Consider the following 19718-nt stretch of genomic DNA (forward strand, 5'->3'; position numbering starts at 1 on the left):
ATAATTCATGATTACCTCGTTAAAAACCTTACCAAGAAAAACCCAATTGTGATAAAAACTTGGCAAGGAAAAAAGAGTGCAATCATTTTGTGACGAATTGTAAATTTTACAAACTTACAAATTGTATATGTCAAAGGTAGGGCTGTTCATGGGTTGGGTTGGTGCGGGGTAGGACTTTTTTTTCCCCACCCTAAAGGGTGCGGGTTGCACATATTTGGCCCCAACGATGTTAGAAAACTTTCACAACCCAACGATGTTCGAGTTGGGTTGGGGCGGTGCGGGGTGGGTTGGGTGGTCGGTTTCGACATTCAAAAAATCAAAGACTTAAAGTTCAATATAATATTCAAACTTCATCATTAAATAGAAATAGTAACCATCCTTATTAGTCCGGCGAGAGAGCACCGGAGAAAGTGGGCAAGACGGCGGCCGAGAGGACTGAGCAATGAGGAAAGAGTTATGAGGGGGTTCACGGGAGGGGAAGAAGAGGGAAAATTAAAAAGGAAGAGGCAATAAGAGGGGGTTCATGGAAGGGGAGACCGAGAATGAGATTGTGAACCCTAATGTTAGCGAGCCTAGGGGAGAACTTGGGCAGTTCGGCTTGGGCCGAAAGCTTGGGGGTATGTTGTGCGGGTTGGGTTGGGGATTGCGGGTTGTTATGGGCCCAACCCGCAATCCGCCCCAAACATTTCGGGCCAGAGGTATAATGAGCCGCAAATTTAAAAATAATGCTGCGGGTTGCTTTTTTCGGCTTGGGTTGGGGCGGGGTGGGTTGGGTTTGCGGGTTGTTCGGGTTTATGAACAGCCCTAGTCAAAGGGAAATACATATTTACAAATTACAAATTTATAATTTAATTTGAAGCTGAATGATCGTCTTTAAAATTAAATGTTAATCGATTAAATTCATCGATCCATTCTTGGCTTGCCGGAGAAATTGTATCTTGTAGACGTTGATCGGCCCGATCCCAATCATTGATGCAAACCAAGGCTTCAACATTGAGTGACTGGTCTTTTAAAATAGAGATCATCAAATAGCGATGAAGTTATTAAACCAATCATTGAGTGACTTTTGATAAATTATTAATTTACTTTAGTATGCAAGTAGAAAGTTACTTTGATATAGAGTCACAAAGATAGTGAAGAAAGTAGAAGAAAAAAGAGGATAATTAAGAGGATGAAGAGAGATTGTGAACAGAAAAATAGATAAAGATAGAAAGAAGAGTGATATAGAGTAGAAAAACACGAGTATCTATAAGAATAAAACCGGCATTATATAGAAACAACACTTTTTAAAAATAAAAAATAATAAAAACATGATGACAATGTGTTTCTTTCCTTGTGTATATTGCTTTTTGAGGAATCCTTTTATCATGTGATTGATTATAAAAAAGGGTCAAGAATGTGAAAACTGAAATATTAAACTGTTAAAATAGGAATTTGCTCTTTCTATTAAAGAATTGTGTGTTTACCTTAATTAATAAGTTAAAAATTTAAATAACAAATATGGGCATTTGGTCTAGTGGTATGATTCTCGCTTTATATACGAGAGGTCTTGAGTTCTATTCTCAGAATGCCTCAATTTGTAGCAACTAATATTTTCATTGGCGGGTTCGGGCGGGTTTCGGGCATTCGGGCAACTCGGGCTTTTGGGCAAAATTCGGGTTTTCTGGCTTATTTTTGGGTCGGGCACAACAGTCGGATTTTTGAACATTTTTTCAGATAGTTCGGGCTTCGGGCGGGTCAGGTAGTCGGGCATGGCCGAAAAAATTTAAAAAAACTCCAGCGGATAGCGGTCGAAGGCACCTACACGGCGGCGGGCTCCGGCATGGTCTCAAAATTCGGGCTGCCCGAGCCCGAATTTCCACCTTGGACGGGCCGGCATATGGGCCTGCCTGCCCGAGCCAGAAAAAATTCGGGCTTCGGGCAGCCCGCCGGCCCAAAGTTCCACCATTGACTTGCACTGATGAGTATTGGAATGATTTTTGTGAGGTCAGTATATGGCATACTTACTCCATAATTTCAAATTGTTATATGCTTTTTGTTCATGACATTTAACATGAGTATGAGATTATGTCAATATCACAATATGACTTCTAAATACTTATTGGCACTTTTGTATTTTGTTTTGTTTACTTCCATAAATTTTTATTCTTTTTTTTACCCTAACCAACGTTAGCCAGACTAATTTGGAAGAAGCTACTGATATGGTACAGATTGTGGTATATAATTAAACCACACTTTCCCTGAACAAAGAATAGGAACCCCCTTTAACTAAAATACAAGGAATACTCACCTTCAAAAAAAAAGAAGAAAAAAAGAAAGGAATACTCTTGTAATTGTCATCAACATAAATAAGATTTATGATGAAAAATGTAAACTATTTTATTAAAAACAAAATTTCACAGCTTGAGGACAACCAAATTAACCACATTTTAACAACCAATAGAAACAACACTTCATAATCTATTCCAGCTTAAATCCTAAAAAGCAGCAACTATTGTTCCTCTTCCAAGTTGCTCTCCTAGAGGGTCGGGCCTTGTGGTGTGTGTGCCAATCAATAGATTATAGATTAAAAGTTACAACGATTTGAAATCCTTTCCCTCCATACGTGTATGGATTCTTTGCCTTCTTCCTTAGTTTTCATGTGTGTATGGATTCTTTAACCTTTCTTTTCCTTGCCCTTTTTTATTTCCATATTTTGTTCTTATTTAGGAATAGATAGTGTGAAATTTTCAAGTGTCTGTTGTAGTCAAAATAAAAGAAGCAAGATAAGGCTTGAAAGGCCTACAATTTTTTTCCTTGGTCTGTTGTAGTAATTATTGACAATTATGATGAAAAGTAACTAGAGTTTGATTTATTTGTTTGATGTGTTCAACAGACACACAAGTGGACGAAGCGTGCACGTAAGGATCCCCTCAAGAATTATGAGCTATACTACGAAGCGTTGCAAGTAGACGCGCCCGCGGTGCATTTGAAGTGGGTATGGATGAGAATGATGAGGAAGGTGACGTGTCTGAGCCGCTAGTAGAGGAGCATGAAGTTGAGGGTGGCAATTCGTAACCTTTAGAGGGTAAGGAAGCATTTATCAACACAATGAGAAGGGCTTTAAACTCATCAACTCGCCCACTGAACATTGCCTCTTCATCTCGACATATATCGAAGCGCAATAGCAAAAGTGGAGCATAGGGTGTGGATGCCGAGGCAAAATCTATTTTGAAGAGTATTGCACACACTGAATGAGCGACATAGTAGTCGAGGTACAAGTTCAGGTGCTTCTCAGCATGTGGAAGCCCAGAATACAACATTCCAGAAGTGTTAGGCAGTTATTAGTGAGATGTTACTGGACGATGAATAGACTGTGTTATTCATGGAGTATATAAATTGGAACCCTAATTGTCAACAGTTGTTCTTGTGCATGAACGAAAGTCAAAGGCTACTTTACGCACTGAGAACATTGAAAACCATAGTAAATCATCCAGGGCCCAACGTGCAACAATAATTTCCATATTATATGAACCCCGCTCCACCATATACGAGTTCTCATGGCCATTTTCGACCTCCGGTCCAAAACTTCTCACAGCAGCAGCCTCCTTTTCCCCAAGGACCCCCTAATTTTAACCCACCACAACCATCCTTCCAACAACCTACTCCTAGTGTCCAACAGCCCCTTCCTAACTTCTAAAATTTTCCACCATTTTTCGTGAACTCCCAATTCCCACCCCCACCCAGCCCCTTTGGCGGAACCGGAACTGATGACGTTTAAGTTGAGTGCTTTTTTTAAGCGTGATTTCTTTTTTCATTTCATTCTATGTAGTTTCTGGTTTCTTATCTGGAACGATTTTATTTCATTTCAATTTGACATCGACTTTAGATACAGTGTTTAGTTTGTAAGTGTGTTTCATGTTGCATTGTAGACTCTGATTGAAAACATTGATTTTATGTTCTACATAATTGCTTATGTACCATGAAATTGATTGTTGATGCCAAATTTCTCCATTGTAACATTGTCATAATATAACATTGTTGCTTCCAATTTGCATTTTGGTGTGTATATTGTGAATTGTAGTGGTAGACAGAATGTGGAGTGGCAGACCATCAAATGCGGGAAATAATGGTCCAGATGCATATGACTCTGAGGATGACTACATTCTTGGAGCTACCGCTGCTGCGGTATTCTGTGTTGTCCCGAATAAGGCTACCCAAGAGGGGGGTGAATTGGGTTTTGAATATTTTTTGAGAGTTTATACGATTATTCGAAGATTAAAACTAAATATAGACAATTAATTGAACAAGGTACTTTTATCAAACACTTGGTGTACAGAAAATTATGTAAGTTAATGCAATAGCACAACCACTTGATGTACACATGATGGATCAATCTAATATCATAAAAAGAATTCAATAAACTTATCACGACGAGTTAAACAATCAATGTCAGCAATCAAATTTAAAGTGCGTAAATTAAAGAGATAGAGTTAGAGAGATGCAAACGAGATTTATAGTGGTTCGACAAATAAATTTGCCTACATCCACTGTCGCCGAGATATTCCGCCTCTCGACCTCTTTCACTATTCGATCGACTTTCCGGCATGATCACTCCTCTTACAAGAAGGTGAATCTTTCTACTCGAGGCTTCGCCTAACCTCTTACACAATGTCAATTTTCCACAGAGATCGACCAACCAAGTAACCCAATACCAAAGTAATGATTATGAGTAATGAAGCACTTAGTTTTACTCTCCTAACAAGGGTTTTACATAATTTGAAATCACTAGGAGATGATGAACTCACACTATCACAAGATAATTCAAGTTAGGCTTAATTATGTGTGAGAGAGTTAAGGATTTAGAGAAGATGATGATTATGTAGACACAATGGAGAACTCTCTTTTTGATTTTTGGAGCTTTGAATTCGTTCTCTGTTTTTCACAAAAATTCCTATTGAGAAAAATGACTTTTCTCTATTTAACCTCTATTTCCAACGGTCATATTTTTGCCCGTTTACCCAGTACTGGTCGACCGGAGCGGTTGACCGGTTGAGACAAATTTGAATTCGAGCTGTTCAACATTCTTATTGAGTGACTGTTGAACAGAACCGGTCAACCGGAGCGGTTGACCAGTTGAGGCATCACCGGTCGACCAGTGCATTTAGCCTTCTCTGTCACCGGACGACATAGGTCGACCGGTTGACACTTAATTTGCCTCAAATCTTCACACATTTGTACTTTTAGGCCAAATGTCATTATGCACTAAGTTTAGTCTCATTTTTAAAGAATAATGTGAGTGTGTGCATGAGCCAAAACAAGAATTAATCATGATAGTATGAAGTCAAAATCAAATACAAGACTAAGGAGATATTAAAAACCTATTAGTACTTGTCCAGCTTGATTTTGTTTGCTTGCTCTGGATCTTTGGTATTTTAGCACTCCAAGCCTTGAATTCCTTCTTCAATTTGCATTTGTCAATCTTGAATGTATTTGCATTGTATTCCGCAAAATGCTTCTTGAGTTGATTTATAACATTAATTACGCTAAATACACGACTCAAAATAGAATCATTAGAAACATAATACATTGTGTTTGTGATCATCAAAACATGAGAATATTCAACCTTGGGCCAACATTCTGCACGGCGTACTTGGAACATCCGCTGCCGACTCCTAGAAATAATAGCCATTACACAGGTACGCAGCGTATAAGTGACTTGTTAAATGGGCACGAGATGGTAATATACAATAAGATTAAGATGGGGAGCGATTGCTTTAGGTGACTAAGTTGGTTACTCGAACAGAAGAATTTACTGAGGAGTACTAGAAATATGAGCGTTGATGGGCAATTGATCATTTTTCTGACAATTGTTTGCCAAAGCGAAAGTAACAGAGAGACACAACATCAATGTCAACACTCGGGGGCTACAATTTCAAAGTAGTTCATGGTAGTGTTGAATGCCATATATCGTCTGCGGCATGACTTTATTAAGCCACCTGACTTTAACCGCATCGATCCACTTATTGAGGCAAGTGTGAACAAGTATAGACCTTGGTTTGATGTAAGGTAGATCTCTCCTTTTTTTTCTTGTTTGTATTTAACATTATTCTAATGCAATATTTTAAGATTCATAATAACATTCATTATATTCGTCTCAGAATTGTGTTGGCGCGCTCGACGGGACACACGTTCCCTGTGTACCGCGCCAAAAAATGCAGAGGTCTGGAGAAATAGGAAGGGATTCAACTCACAAAATATTTTGGGAGTGTGTTCTTTCGACATGAAGTTCACGTATATGCTTACCGGGTGGGAAGGCTCCGCGCACGCACGACGCCCGAGTTCTTGAATCAGCGCTTGAAATGCCAGAAAAGAATTTCCCTGTCCCTCCAGCAGGTACACACAAATCTTAAAATAGGTAATTGACATGTGTTCAATCTGTTTGGGTTTGAAAAGTCGTTACAAGTCTGCTAAAACATTCTTTGCTCCCACCATGTAGGAAAATTTTATTTAGTAGACTTTGGTTACGCAAAAATAGGTTGTTTCCTAGCTCCTTATCGTGGTAGTACATACCACTTACAAGAGTATAGGGCACGTCGAGGTTGACCTCGAAGTGAGCGGGAGTTATTTAACTACACCCATCCATCGCTTAGGAATTGTATCGAGCGAACGTTCGGGGTGTGGAAAGCAAGGTTCCGCATTCTAAAGATAATCAACAATTACCCGATGCAGAAACCAGCGAGAATACCTATTGCTTGTGCTATGATACATAACTTCATACGCATGTATCAACATGATGACAGCTTCATCAACCAATACTTACAAGATGGGGTACCTGTAAGTGAAATTGACCCCTTGAACGCAGATGAGGATGTCAATCAAAACCATAACCCAGATTAGAGTACGGAAGGACCAAGAAACACCGCGAGTCGAAGGGAGATGGGTCTTTTGAGGGATGAAATAGCAAAAACTATGTGGCAGGCTCATGGTGGAAATAACAATCGCTAGCTAAACACATATCAGTTATTCATATATGAAATATTTTATTTTGTAACATGTTATGTTGGATTGTATTAACCAATTCAAGGATCAAAATTTTTAGATTTTTGTGCATAATATTATACGGACATTATTAGGAATTGGTAGTATGCATTTTTTTTTAATTTCTGTGTATTTCATGAGGTTTTTTTTTTTTTTTTTTTTTTTTTTTTTCCCCCTTTTTTTTCATTTCCCTACTTGATTTGGAGGTGGTGGTTGGAATTGTGAAATTAGTGAAGTGAACACCTCATAACTTGAATTGAGAGGAAGGTTTGAATCACCATGTGCACTCCTAAACACTAACTTTGATTTCAGTTTTAATTCCAATTTAATTCTAACTTCAATCTATACACTTAACTCAAATTACAAATTATAATCGGTGAAGTGAACACGCTCGAAATCATCAAGTCATTTATTAAATAGGCCAATAATGTATTGTGTCATCTGTAAACATGTTTACTATTTGTATACTGAAATTTAATTCTTAATGATAAAAAAATATTAAAAAATTAAAAAAATCAACAATATAGCAAAATACTAAAATTTCCATAAAAATGTGAGGAGACCTTAGAATCTTCATTATATATCACCTATTTTTTTCTAAAAAAAAATATATTTATACATGTCTAAATAAAACGTGTATTAAATAAGTTAAAATGTGTCATATTCGTGTCAACCTATTTATGATACATTTATTAAACGGGTTATTTCAGGTTAATTTCATGTTGGAAAATTTGTATCGTGTTGACCCTTTATTTAATTGTGTCTGGCGGGTTCAACCTTTTTTTTACCTAGACCTATTTAAAAAAAAAAACCCCCAAACCCTTTAATTTAGTGCGAATTTCGAGTCGTGTTATCGTGTCGTAACCCAAATTGTCAGCCCTACCGTCTTGTTTTAGTTCTCTCATTTTCACACCCACCAAACACAAATTTGAATTTTATTCCCTCTTTAAATTAAAACTTTAACTATACATCCTTGAGAGTGCATAAGTCTGAACTTTTACCCCTTATTCTTGATAAATACTCTTTTATTAGTTTAATTATTTAACTAAAAATGTTATAAATCAAAAATAAAAGGTAAAACTTCTGAAAATTCTATTTTATGTGCATATATATGTACGAATATTTTATGAATATCAATGAAAATTCTATTATTATTTATGTGATATTAAACATTGTATATAAGTATTATATATGAGATGATAATGTTTAAGGATAATAATCAAAACGATGTTCGTAATGAATTTAAATAAAGTTTAACATTTTTAATTAAAACATTATTAATACATATCATTCCCATTTAGAATGAAACAATATTATTCGCACTGTTAATATCGCGGGATATTGAATTAGTGTATTTCGCATAATGAGATTATGTGGGACATGGACACAGACACAATATGAATTTCTGATAATTTCCATTAAGTATAGAAATTCTAATTCAGTCTATTAATGGTCATATAAGGAACGATCTTAATCCTGAGTTCTTAACAGACTCCTATTTATGGATTTGTGTCTTTTGATTTACTCGATACGGATTCTGAGATCTTGAATCATATTTCTTGTATTTTGGAGACATAATAAAATAGGTAGCCGGGAATGTAATTATACCAGATGGAATCCATTCTTTCTTGAGAAAGAAATAGATAAATAATTCTCTTGATGGTTGATTCGGTACTTAGACCAGTAAGAGCTTTGATTCATGAATTTGTTTTATGAATCATTGTCCATTAGAGAATCAATGGTACTCAAGGATAAAGATGTAATTAGAGAGGTTAACAGATTTCACTTAACTCTAATTATGAATTATTTATGGAGAATTGATCTATATGTAATGACTATATCAAATAGACACTTCACAATTTAGAAGTACTTTATGTCTATAATTACGAGTATAATTCCAAATTTATAGTGGAGTAATTATTTAAATTAATAGAATTAATTAATTAATTAAAGTGTTTAATTATGATATTCGGAGATTTTAGGATGAGGAAATTTTATACCATTTAGATGTCCTATTTGAAACGTATTACGGATGGAAAACTCGGTCTAGATATTAAAAGAATTAAGCACGAGGTGGCCACTCAATCTTTGGATGTAAACATATAGTGCCAAGACATGCTTAATAGGTATGATGAATCGGTTTTTAGCTTTGGTGCGTCAGCACTATAAGAAGAAAGTAGTAATACGGTGTAAACTAATAGAAATTAGGAAGAAGGCCACAAGGACACCTAGTTAGGTTAGCCTTGATGAGTCACATGCCTTCTTGGCAATAAGAAACTGAAACAACGAAACCTTCTCAAGCTTATGTAGAAGAGAGATATTATGTGGGCATTTAATAGTATATCCTACAGCAAAGAAAATAATGAGAGGGAAAAGAGAGAGGAAATAAGAGGGAAAATAAAATAAAAAGAAAGTGAAGATTTCTACTCTCTATCAGTTATTCGTAATCAGTTATTCGTAATCAATTATTCGTAATCAGTTATTCATAGGTAGACTTTCCACTGTATCACTTAAACAGTAGTTTATTTTTAATGAAAGTTTAATTTATATATATTATTGTTGACATGTTTTCATGAGATTTGAAAGTATTTTTAAGTATGATGTGAATCTTGTGTCTATTGTAAACTGATTGAAATATGATGAAGGGTCAAATTCTGGAGGAATAAGAGATTTCATGACAGGTCATATGAAAGAGGTTTCAATTATTTCTCTATCAAGCAGTAATATTTATTTCAATTAACGTTTCTCTTAAGCGGACGTTGTTTTTAGCTGCTAATTTGAGAGAGGCGTTACACCTACATGTTGAAGCTGACACTCCACCTGCTAATTCTGTAAGTATTGCTTCTCCCAAACAGAAGATAATGTCTCGTTCCATAATCTTTAAGAGAATGATGTTTCGTTTTAGTTTGTGTCGTTACCTTCTTTACGTAAACGACAAATCGGTACAAACATATAACGTGGGACATGTTTCATAAGCACATCTCTAACACCATGCAACTGAACGACATGTCTACATTCAACACGGACATGTTTTATACGGACATAACTAAACTTCCAATGTAAGTGCTGGACTTCATATAGAATGTAAGAAAAAGCCCCAATTCTATTATGAGATATAGCGATACGACTACGAGAGTTTACTTGATAATTAGTTGTCGTCTAAGAAGAAAAGGACATTTTAGCTTTGTTTGTAAAACAAAAGCACATTTCCTTCTTTTTCATGCTGTCACCTTTATGACGTAAACAACTTTTCGTTCTAGCAAAATGTCCTTCATTAACTTGTTCAAACAAAAGATAGTTAAATAAGTAAAAAAATTGAGGCAAAAATTACAAAACAAGAACTGAAGATGGAGAGAGAGAGAGAGAGAGAGAGAGAGAGAGAGATGTATGTTACATTTCCTATTGTGCTGTTAGTTGTCACTATGCGATCTACGAAAAATACAATTAAAAAACAACTAATTTGTTTGGTACTACATTGTAAGATGGTCCCACGGATATCCAAGATGCAATTTTACAGAGAATAACCGAGGTCCAAAAGCTCATGATGAAGACAAACATCTTGATAAGCAACCCTACAGTAAACTTTCATAGAGAATCCTGTACAAACCAAAATGTGGTTAATTAATGCAAATACTTTTCTTGACATCAGTACAAAAGTAGCAGAAAACGCACTCAAAGCGCAATTTGGAAAAGAACATCAATGAAACGGTTCAGGATGTATGTAGTTGTGCCTCATCAAACGTTGGAACTATTCTGCTTTTTTGTATTCTCCAAGTAGGTAGCAACTTGAGCGTACTTCTTTTTTGATTCCTCCAACCGTCTCTCTAAACCGACAATCTATTCAATTCAAATTTTGTGAGTATAGGTGCAAAATGGCTTTTGAAAAACGGATATTTCAGTTGCCAAATTTTCTTTAACTCAGGAAACGAAAATGTTACTTTAAATACGAATTTATTTATACCTACCGTTTGTTTTAACTCACTCTGTTTTATTACATATGCATCGCACCTGACGAAAAAAAGTTTTGGGGGTTAATTCAACAATAAGAACATAAGAGCCAGATAATATAACAAGTGGATATCGTGCTTCTACAGAATAGAAAAAGAAATTTGACGGAGAAAAGGGAAGTAATGAGCTATGAGAATACACAAATTTATTGGTATTTTGAAAATACATTTTTTTTTTTAAAGGCGAAAGAGAGGAAAGTGAAAAGAAATGATAACCAAAGTCATGTCTAACATGCAACCGAAAATCACGAAGCTTGATTGGTGTAAGATACGATTTGCAACATAAGACAAAAGTGCTTGATTGAAATGCAAAATCAGAAAAATGAAATATATACCTCACGTGAAGTTGTATGTTTTCTTTGCAAATCTGATCAACGGATAAGGGTTCTTCATCATCTATGGGAACCACTAAGCTAACTGCTTCATAGGATCCCTGCAAAGGCAAGCCAATTCGCATCACGGAGAGGAAAAAGAAAAACAAATTTCTACTGAACATTTGCCCAAAGTCTATATATTAGAATTGCATGATCGAAAAATTCAAATAAAAAATAAATAAGAGATGCCAAGAAGCAATATCAAAGGAAATTTGCATCACTTACAGCAGAAAAATCTCTATGAAAGTCAGGTCTTTTGCCACTTCTGCATGGTTCGCTATTACTTTGATTCAGATGCGTGTGTCCTGGGACAGCACCTGAAACACCAGCGTTATGTTGATTGGCTGACAACTGCTTCCTAGTATTAGCTGCAATTTGAACAGGAGACTGCACAGGATCATTCTTTTGCTTCTTAGTGCCAGGAGTCTGATATCCCATGAAGTGACAGTGTTTATTCCTGTACCATCCGAGACAAATTCCATGAACTAGAACAGTTACTAATTTATCATTTTATCGTCCACAAGTATTGAGAAAAAAGGGCATAAAACTAAATTTAGCCTTATTTTCATACAAAATTACTTAGTTATTAGACACAGAAACTGAAAAAATAACAACTATCTAAGGTAGGACCAGTGAGTGGTTGCCGTATGGTGGAACTAAAAGCAATTCCTCGAGTAATTACATTAGCATCTTCAAGAACTTGGAAGAGTTGTACAGAAGCAACTTACCAATATTCAGTTACCATTTGTTTCAGCTTAGTTTCGAGCCGGATAGACAATGGTGATCTCTCAAAATCTTGCTTGTCATGTGCCGGCTCTAAAAAGTTTGCTTCAAGAACTCCTAGAATATGACAAATAATAAAAATAATTGAATGCTTGAGCATAAGGAATGACTAAAACAAATTTTTTTAAAAAAAATAAGGAAAAGAAAAGGTAGTAACAATACCAACAACACCACTCCCTTTGGAAGAACCGTCAGCAATGACTTTCCAGAATGGCTGCAAGCATTAACAGACTCGCGGAGTAAAAAGGCATCTTGCATAATTGGTTCCAGTTACAAAGAACAAAGAATCATCTTCAAATAACCAACACAGATCATATAATAAAACATCCATTTGAATGCTCAATGTATTTGCCATTTTGTTGTTCTTCTCTATTGCATATTGTTATCATTACTTGTTACGTTTTTCACATTTTGATTGGACTAAATTCCTATCACTTAACCATTTTAGTAACCATTCATGATTAAAGATAATAAATTTACGATAAAAGCAGTACTACACAGAATTCAAATATCAAATAGCATGAAAATTGCTAAACATACCTTGATGAGGCGATTCTTAAGGTAGACATTGAATCCATTAACTCCAAGAATAGCAGGTGCTTCTTTTATAAACCCAAGTTTTGTTTCCACAGTAATCTAATTCAGGATATTGTGAGTAAGTCAAAATATCACAAAGCTTCTAAAATCATTTGGCTTCCTTTTTGTTCTTTAGATGCTTGAGATTACTAGATCTTAAAAGTTAAACTCAAATAAACTTAACTAAATTTCTGCAATAAAATTAAACTTCTAATGTCATCGAGTTTAAGTGTAAATCTACAATAGATCGGGAAAAGAAATTCAAAAAAAGAAAAAATAATAAGATGAGTATATGCATCTCAAATCGTACTAAACTTCTTATCTTTTCAGCACAGGAAACATCAACTGAATTTATTGCAGTGGAGAGACAGAGAGAGAACTAAATTTATTGCAGTGCAGAGAGAGAGAGAGAGATAAGGAATCTACTGAAATTCCTTTGAACCACGATATTACCTCTTTAGAGGTTGTAGCTAGCTGGGGCTTGTATTTTACAATCACAGCATGTTGCAACTCATCTGCTATATTATATTGTTCCACAGGTTTTCCCCTTAGTATTATACTGAAGTTTTTAAACTTTTTGAGGTACAACATCGAGGCATATGCCTAAGCAACAAAAAAAGAAATGTAAGCTCAATTCTTTGTCAAACAAATGATGCTGAACAATGCGGATTTAATGATTAAAGAAAAAGAAGAAGAATATGGCAAAGTTACCCTTAACGAATATCGGATGCGGTAAGAGATATGGGACTGTAATTCAACTTGTTTCCTGCTAAATTTAGTTGAAGAACTTGCACAATTAGCTTCGTCTCTCAACCGTATATCCTAATTGAGGATCACAAAGAGCCACAGATGCTATCAAAATCAAACCTCTTATCAATTCTAATATGCAAATCGATTTATAATTCGAGGGAGCAAAGCAAGTTACTTAAAAGCTATAACTAAATGTGTTGATCTATTTGAAGCCTTCCACCTTGCGATGGAAATCTATTACAATGGTTTAGTTTTTATGTAGGAGTTGTTTAAGGAATATACTTTTTTTTTTTATGAGAAAACAACTTTTATTGAAATCAATCACTTACAAAAGGGGAGAATAAGGTATCCTCGAATTTATTTAAGGAATATACTGAACAAATAAAATTAGTTTGCAAGGTTTGCACACTTTAAATCAGGAAACACCATAAAGATTCAAATACCACCGAGTAAATGCATCTCACCTCATCATCATCATCAAAACTCAACTCATATATTCCTTCATCATTCAGCCATAGATTGTATATTATTACTTTTGTTCCATGGGCTCCAATATCATCAAACTGACAAACACAACAAACTATTCAAGAATGTCATCTATTGGTAAATTGTAATAACCATCTACTTATACTTTTTAGCATCTTCAATATAACGTAATAGCAGAAATTGATAAGAACGTGTAGTTCTGGAAATTGTTACCAAAGCATACATATTAACCTAAACTCCTGCATAAATAATATAACCAAATCAACCTGTAGCATGAGCTCCTCTTTTGACGTAAAGGGAGACCACTCAAGGATTGTCTTCAAATCAGAAGACCAATCATCATGTGAACCATAAATTATAGGCTCTGCCCAGTGGGAAGAAATGTCAAAATCAATCTGCATGAAAAAGCAATCTAAGTATGAATTCCGAAAATATAGACACTTGCAAGGTCCCAAAGGAAAATTTTACAACCCCAAAAACTGATGTAAAATGTACCATTGGAACAATAACATCGTCCAACCCAGTTTTCCGCAAGTAAGTGTAAGACAAGAGACCAACACTCTGAGTAGCTTGGCTAAAAGACAAATACAGGAAATTACGTCACTAGACATTGAATTCTAATGCTCAATTCAACAAGAAGAAAAACAAAACAAGATAGTAAATAAAAAAGAAAGCATACCCTTTACAATTCGCACGAGTGAAAACAATAACATCAGCACCGAGCCGCATGGTACTTGTCTTAAATCCATTACCATCTGGAAATGACAAGATATACAAAACATTGAATGTTAAAGATCAGTACAAGAATTTACACCTTCATATTGGAGCATCTTGAAAGGACAGTGTTACCAGAAAACAAACATGCTATCACACTATAGCACAAGCTATTTAGATAAGAAAATTATAGCAATTACATTGCCCAATAGTCGTGTTTGTCTTCTTTGTAGAGTAGCCTAAGCTCATGCATTTCCGAATTCCTTGTGGATCCATTCCACCACCATCATCTGCAAGAAACACATAGAACTTTCAATCTTTCTTTCCAAGAAATTACAACAGGAAGAAAATTCACCATAGGGAAAATTACACACTGAACTATACCTTGGAAGAGTAAAGCTGGAGAACTATCCTTCATAACGTCAATTTTATCAACCTTCACAAAAGTTGCACCATTGTGTATCTAAAAGAAAGACAAAAGAAAAAAAGAGCAAAAACAATAGTTTCAGTGCATGAGTTTTGTGGATGATACAATTTCATTAAGTTGAATAATTGCTTAGTGCATTATCTTTTATTTTCTCTTATGACAGTCCTTTCTTAATTATGTTCAACAACCCTAAAGGCTGTGTCTGAACGAACTTGATACATATATCTCAAGTATAATAAGGCAATAGGCGTTGGAATCCCTTCAAATCAGAAATCACTACGCAAGAATCCACCTTTTATAGTATAAGGTCTCTCAGTATCAGAGGGAGGACAACATAAACGGAAAGAAATATTCCTCAATTACTCCAAAAGAATGCTAATATGGACCCATTAACAAGAGATTGAGAAAATAAACTTTCATAGACAAGTATATACAACCCCGAAACCATGCCCATTAATAGAATAAAGTTGAAAGGCTAAACAAACCAACACAGAAATAGCAAAAATTTAAGAGTAAAAATCACTACTTCCCCTTATGGTGAAGAAATAAAAATACATTAAGCCAATTCTTTCACAAATTGAACTTCTAAACTAATTTTTCACCCATGCAGTGAAGCACATACCTCGTCAATTGCATTATCCAAGAGTTCAGCTATGGCTGCAAATTACAAAATAATAATAATAATTAAAACAATTAATAGAAAAAGAAGCAAGAAAATGCATATTAATTAACTGAAAACTTCGCTAAATAACCTCCAAAAGCCCACTTATGCGAAGTCGCATTGGAATGAAGAAACTTTGGATGAACACGCGCATGTTCCAATTGCTCTGACGAAAAAAAAAATCAGAAAAGCAGAATCAGACCCACCAAAACGATAAATGAGAAAATAAAAAATCAAAATCAAGAGGTTGAAAATTAGCGGGAAAGGGATGGTGGAGACCGTGGGGAAGAAGAGTGGGCCTGGCGGAGGGATCGACGGCGTAATCGCCGGCCTTCCAGAAGCTTCGAGACTCGAAGGATTGGTGCTGTTGGTGGTCGGAGACGGGGGTTGTTGCAGCGGAGCTCTGCAGTTCCGGTTGCCCCATGAGAGGTCCTCCGGTCCCCGAGGCTGCTTTGTCGGAGGAAGCTTCGCTGTTCCCGATGCTAACGCCGGTGTCGGCGTCCTCTCCGTCGCTGTCGCTCAGGGCCACCACCGCGGCGGGTGGTTCCTTCACCGGTTTGGGTGGCATTTGAACGACACTAGTGGGGTTTGGAACTCGGAAGTCGTAAGAGGGCGACCTTTATATTCCGTTTGGTGAGAGGAAAAGAAGAGAACGGAAAGAAAACAACTGAGAAAGAGAGAGAAAATGTGAAGAAAAAGAAAAAAGTTTGGGCTGGGTTTAGAACTCATTTTAAAATAATTTTATTTTTTTTGTATAAAAATATAAATGAAAATATTTTTAATTTTAGATATAAATTATTTTTAAAAATGTGATTAATAGTTTTATTAATATATTATTTTCAGTATTAAAAAAATATATTAATATTTCTCTTTCTTTCTCTACTTGAGAAATGAGAAGACATAAACAATAAATGAAAAACGATTAAAAGTCGTTTTTCATTTCTCTCTAATTCTATACTAAATTAAAAAAATGTTTTCATTTCCCTTTTTTATCTTTAATTATGTTAAATGTCATTTTTCTTTCATTTTTATTTTTTCTTTCTTGAAAAACGTGAAAAACAAAATAAAAAACAACTTCAAACACATCATTTTTCCTTATATCGTCTAGAAGAAAAGAAAATGTGTAGACAATTTTACTAATTATTTAATATTAATTTGGTTTTAAAATAAGAGTAGAAAAGTTATTTGGATTTAAGTTTTTCACTTAAGGTTGAAAGATAAAAATGGGTGGTCACATAACAATTTTTATTCACTCTATTTTTCTTTTCTTACTCTCTTTTTTTATCAAACAATTCGCTTTATTATTTTTTACCGGGTTAATCTTACAAACAGTTCTTAAAATTTAGTCCCTGAATCTGTGTAAATTAAAGTCTAAAATTAGAAACAACTAAAATTTTAAGTCTATATGTAGACATTAACTTTTGATTTGTTGTATTATTTTAATCTCTAAACTTTATATGTTTTTAATTTTAATTCATAATTTTTACGGATTTCGTTAAATATATAACACTAAATTAATAAAATGACTGAGAGTGAAATAAAATAAAATCACAGAGAAAATCTGTGAGACGTTTAAAAATAAAAAATTAAAGTGAGATTGAATATAAATGACTATTTGTGAAATTTTTCCTTTTTCACGTAATAATCTCTCCACTTACTTCTTTTCTTCCTCATTTTCATCATACCAAACATAACATAACATTAGAGCTTGCTTGCCTTCTGATTTTTTGGTTCAAACTTAACCGACTGTGACTATGGTACCCTCAAGGATTCTTTTGTTTTAAGATGATGTCGTCTATCACGTTATTCTGAAAAGTTGTTTTCATTTAAAATGAGAGCCCAGATTTAATCATACCAAACAATTCGCTTTATTATTTTTTACCGGGTTAATCTTACAAACTTAATATAATTGTTATAATTGATGTGTTAAATGTAAATTTAGTATCCACTCTCTAATACAATGTTATTTATTATACTAAATCTGATATATGGTATATTTTGTGACAAATTTCTTAATAAATATAGCATACGGTAAATTTAATATTTCATTGTTATTAGTTGAAATGTTTATTTTTTCATATTACAAATTTTATATTTTCAAATTATTTTAAAAATAAAATTTACTTTTATAATTTTTAAAGTTTTAATGATTATGAAAAAAAATAAATTTAGTATTTTTAAATAGCATTATGCGTTGAAGGACAAATGAAAATAACATAACATGTCATATTTTTTTATACCAAATATACAATTAGCATTAAGATTTGCATTGAAGATGGTAAATTCTTAAAAAAAAAATTACATATTTTTCCCATCTCTCTCTCTCTCTCTCTCTCTCTCTCTCTCTCTCTCTCTCTCTCTCTCTCTCTCTAGAACTGGGCTCTAGTTCACAGTCGTTGTTGCTCAACGTCAGGACATAACAATCCTTGTGAGTTAGTAACAAATAGATGTTGTAATATTTTTATGTGGACTTCCATAATCATAATAATTCACTTTGAATTAATTAAAGCATTTTATAGACAATTGTGTTAATGTAAATTAACACGTGCATGCATGTTAAATATCAGTCCATAATGGGATGGACACTTGTTTTATTAACTCGCGTGAGGCATATGAACTCTCTCTATCTCATAATATTTGGTCAGCCCATTGGACTAGATACCCTCTCCAATGAATATTGCTTAAAGCCCTTAGGCCTATTTGGTTATATAGTTAGCCACCCTTTTTATTTTTGGTGTGCTTGTTGGGGTTTTTTGGGGTGTGGCCGAACGGTGGAGAGAGGGAGAGATAGGGAGGAGCTCAAGAGCACCTCTTGCCATTCTTCCTCATGTTTGCAGGTTCTCCATTGATTCCGGCTGCCCATTGACAGATTCTGACGACCGTGGATGACGCCTTTCGCTATCTACCGGAAGAGGTAATCTTCCTTTGTCCACTTTAATGTATGCCGAAATCTCAAACAAGTTTTATGGTATTTTCATATTTATAGCTAGATTATTATTTTTTGATCTTGTTTAGATTGTGTTGAGATCATTAAAATCTAGTAAATGGTATGAGAGCCTAACTTGTTGGATTTGATGTTGGTAACCAAATCGAATTAGGATGTGGAAGCGTGGCGGGGAGGCGGATCGTGTAGAACAAAAATTTCATAAAACTTTTGAGATACTCTATAGATTATATTAATTTATGCACGAATAAATTAATCACATTAATTTATATGTCAAGAACTCAATTAGGAAAAATACCTGGAGGCCGACTCGGATGATAACTTAAGTTCTTTGACCACGAACAGTCCTTGCTCCAATCTTTATGTTTAGAAAACTAAAGTTTTTCACGTCAATTCCTTGATTCCACGTAGATATGTGTGTGGGCACACGTGAGACAAAACAGGTTTGAATAAACACTCAAATTTTTCCACAAACACCAACGCATGCACGATGTGAAATTTTTTTGGGAAAATTTTTTTCCTTTTTCTCTTCTATTGAGAAATTCGGCCACTCTCACTTTTAGGGTAGAAAAAATGTTTCAAAAATTATTTTCACAATTTTCTATCATTCTCATATTTAAAGAGTAGAAGTCAAACTTTAAAAAGGAATCAAATCTCTATCTCCTATTTGAATTTGGAACAAAAAAATCTCCTACACCTTATCTCTAATGTGGCCGGCCACCCTAGGGTTTTTCTCCCTTGTGTGTGGCGCCAATTCTGGATAGGGAAGGAAGAGAAATCATCCTTTATCCTATAGTCCAATTTTAATTCAAATTCAAATTCGAATTTAAGTCAAACTTAAATTAATTTGAATTCTAAATTGAACAACTTATCAAATAAGTTTAAAAGGATAAATTTAAATTATGTTTACAATTCAAATTCAAATTTAAATAATCACATTATTTAAATAATAATTAATTCTCAATTAATTATTTTT

At 34.6% G+C, this 19718-nt stretch overlaps 1 protein-coding gene across 2 annotated transcripts; it reads right to left on the reverse strand.

Moving 5' to 3' along the window:
- Positions 1-10292: 10292 nt before the first annotated feature.
- Positions 10293-16446, reverse strand: LOC21409454 (protein MICRORCHIDIA 2). Of its 2 annotated transcripts, XR_002903788.1 has the most exons (19): positions 16078-16446; positions 15890-15964; positions 15760-15794; positions 15095-15173; positions 14911-15000; positions 14676-14751; positions 14492-14570; positions 14263-14391; positions 13975-14073; positions 13472-13582; positions 13214-13363; positions 12725-12820; positions 12347-12398; positions 12130-12241; positions 11627-11858; positions 11363-11460; positions 10986-11028; positions 10693-10857; positions 10293-10617 (listed from the first exon to the last, which is right to left on the reverse strand). XR_002903788.1 is itself a non-coding variant. In XM_024177160.1 (18 exons), exons 1-18 carry the CDS (start codon positions 16364-16366, stop codon positions 10756-10758), a joined length of 1947 nt encoding a protein of 648 aa, XP_024032928.1. In that variant the 5' UTR covers positions 16367-16446; the 3' UTR covers positions 10580-10755. The 2 variants fall into 2 exon arrangements, 1 of the variants encoding a protein (XP_024032928.1); XM_024177160.1 differs by having other exon boundaries at positions 10580-10857.
- Between the last annotated feature and the right edge of the window lie 3272 nt (positions 16447-19718).

The sequence above is a fragment of the Morus notabilis genome, unplaced genomic scaffold (genome assembly GCF_000414095.1).
Source record: "Morus notabilis unplaced genomic scaffold, ASM41409v2 Scaffold184, whole genome shotgun sequence".
Lineage (NCBI taxonomy): Eukaryota > Viridiplantae > Streptophyta > Magnoliopsida > Rosales > Moraceae > Morus > Morus notabilis.

Bases quoted from the DNA above. Each gene is read 5' to 3' on its own strand.
- LOC21409454 (XM_024177160.1), bottom strand. From the start codon at position 16,366: ATGCCACCCAAACCGGTGAAGGAACCACCCGCCGCGGTGGTGGCCCTG. The intron at 12,821-13,213 runs GTAATATCGTGG...ATCCTGAATTAG, and splicing joins TAGCTACAACCTCTAAAGAG to ATTACTGTGGAAACAAAACT. The intron at 12,242-12,346 runs GTATTGTTACTA...GTCATATTCTAG, and splicing joins CAAAGGGAGTGGTGTTGTTG to GAGTTCTTGAAGCAAACTTT.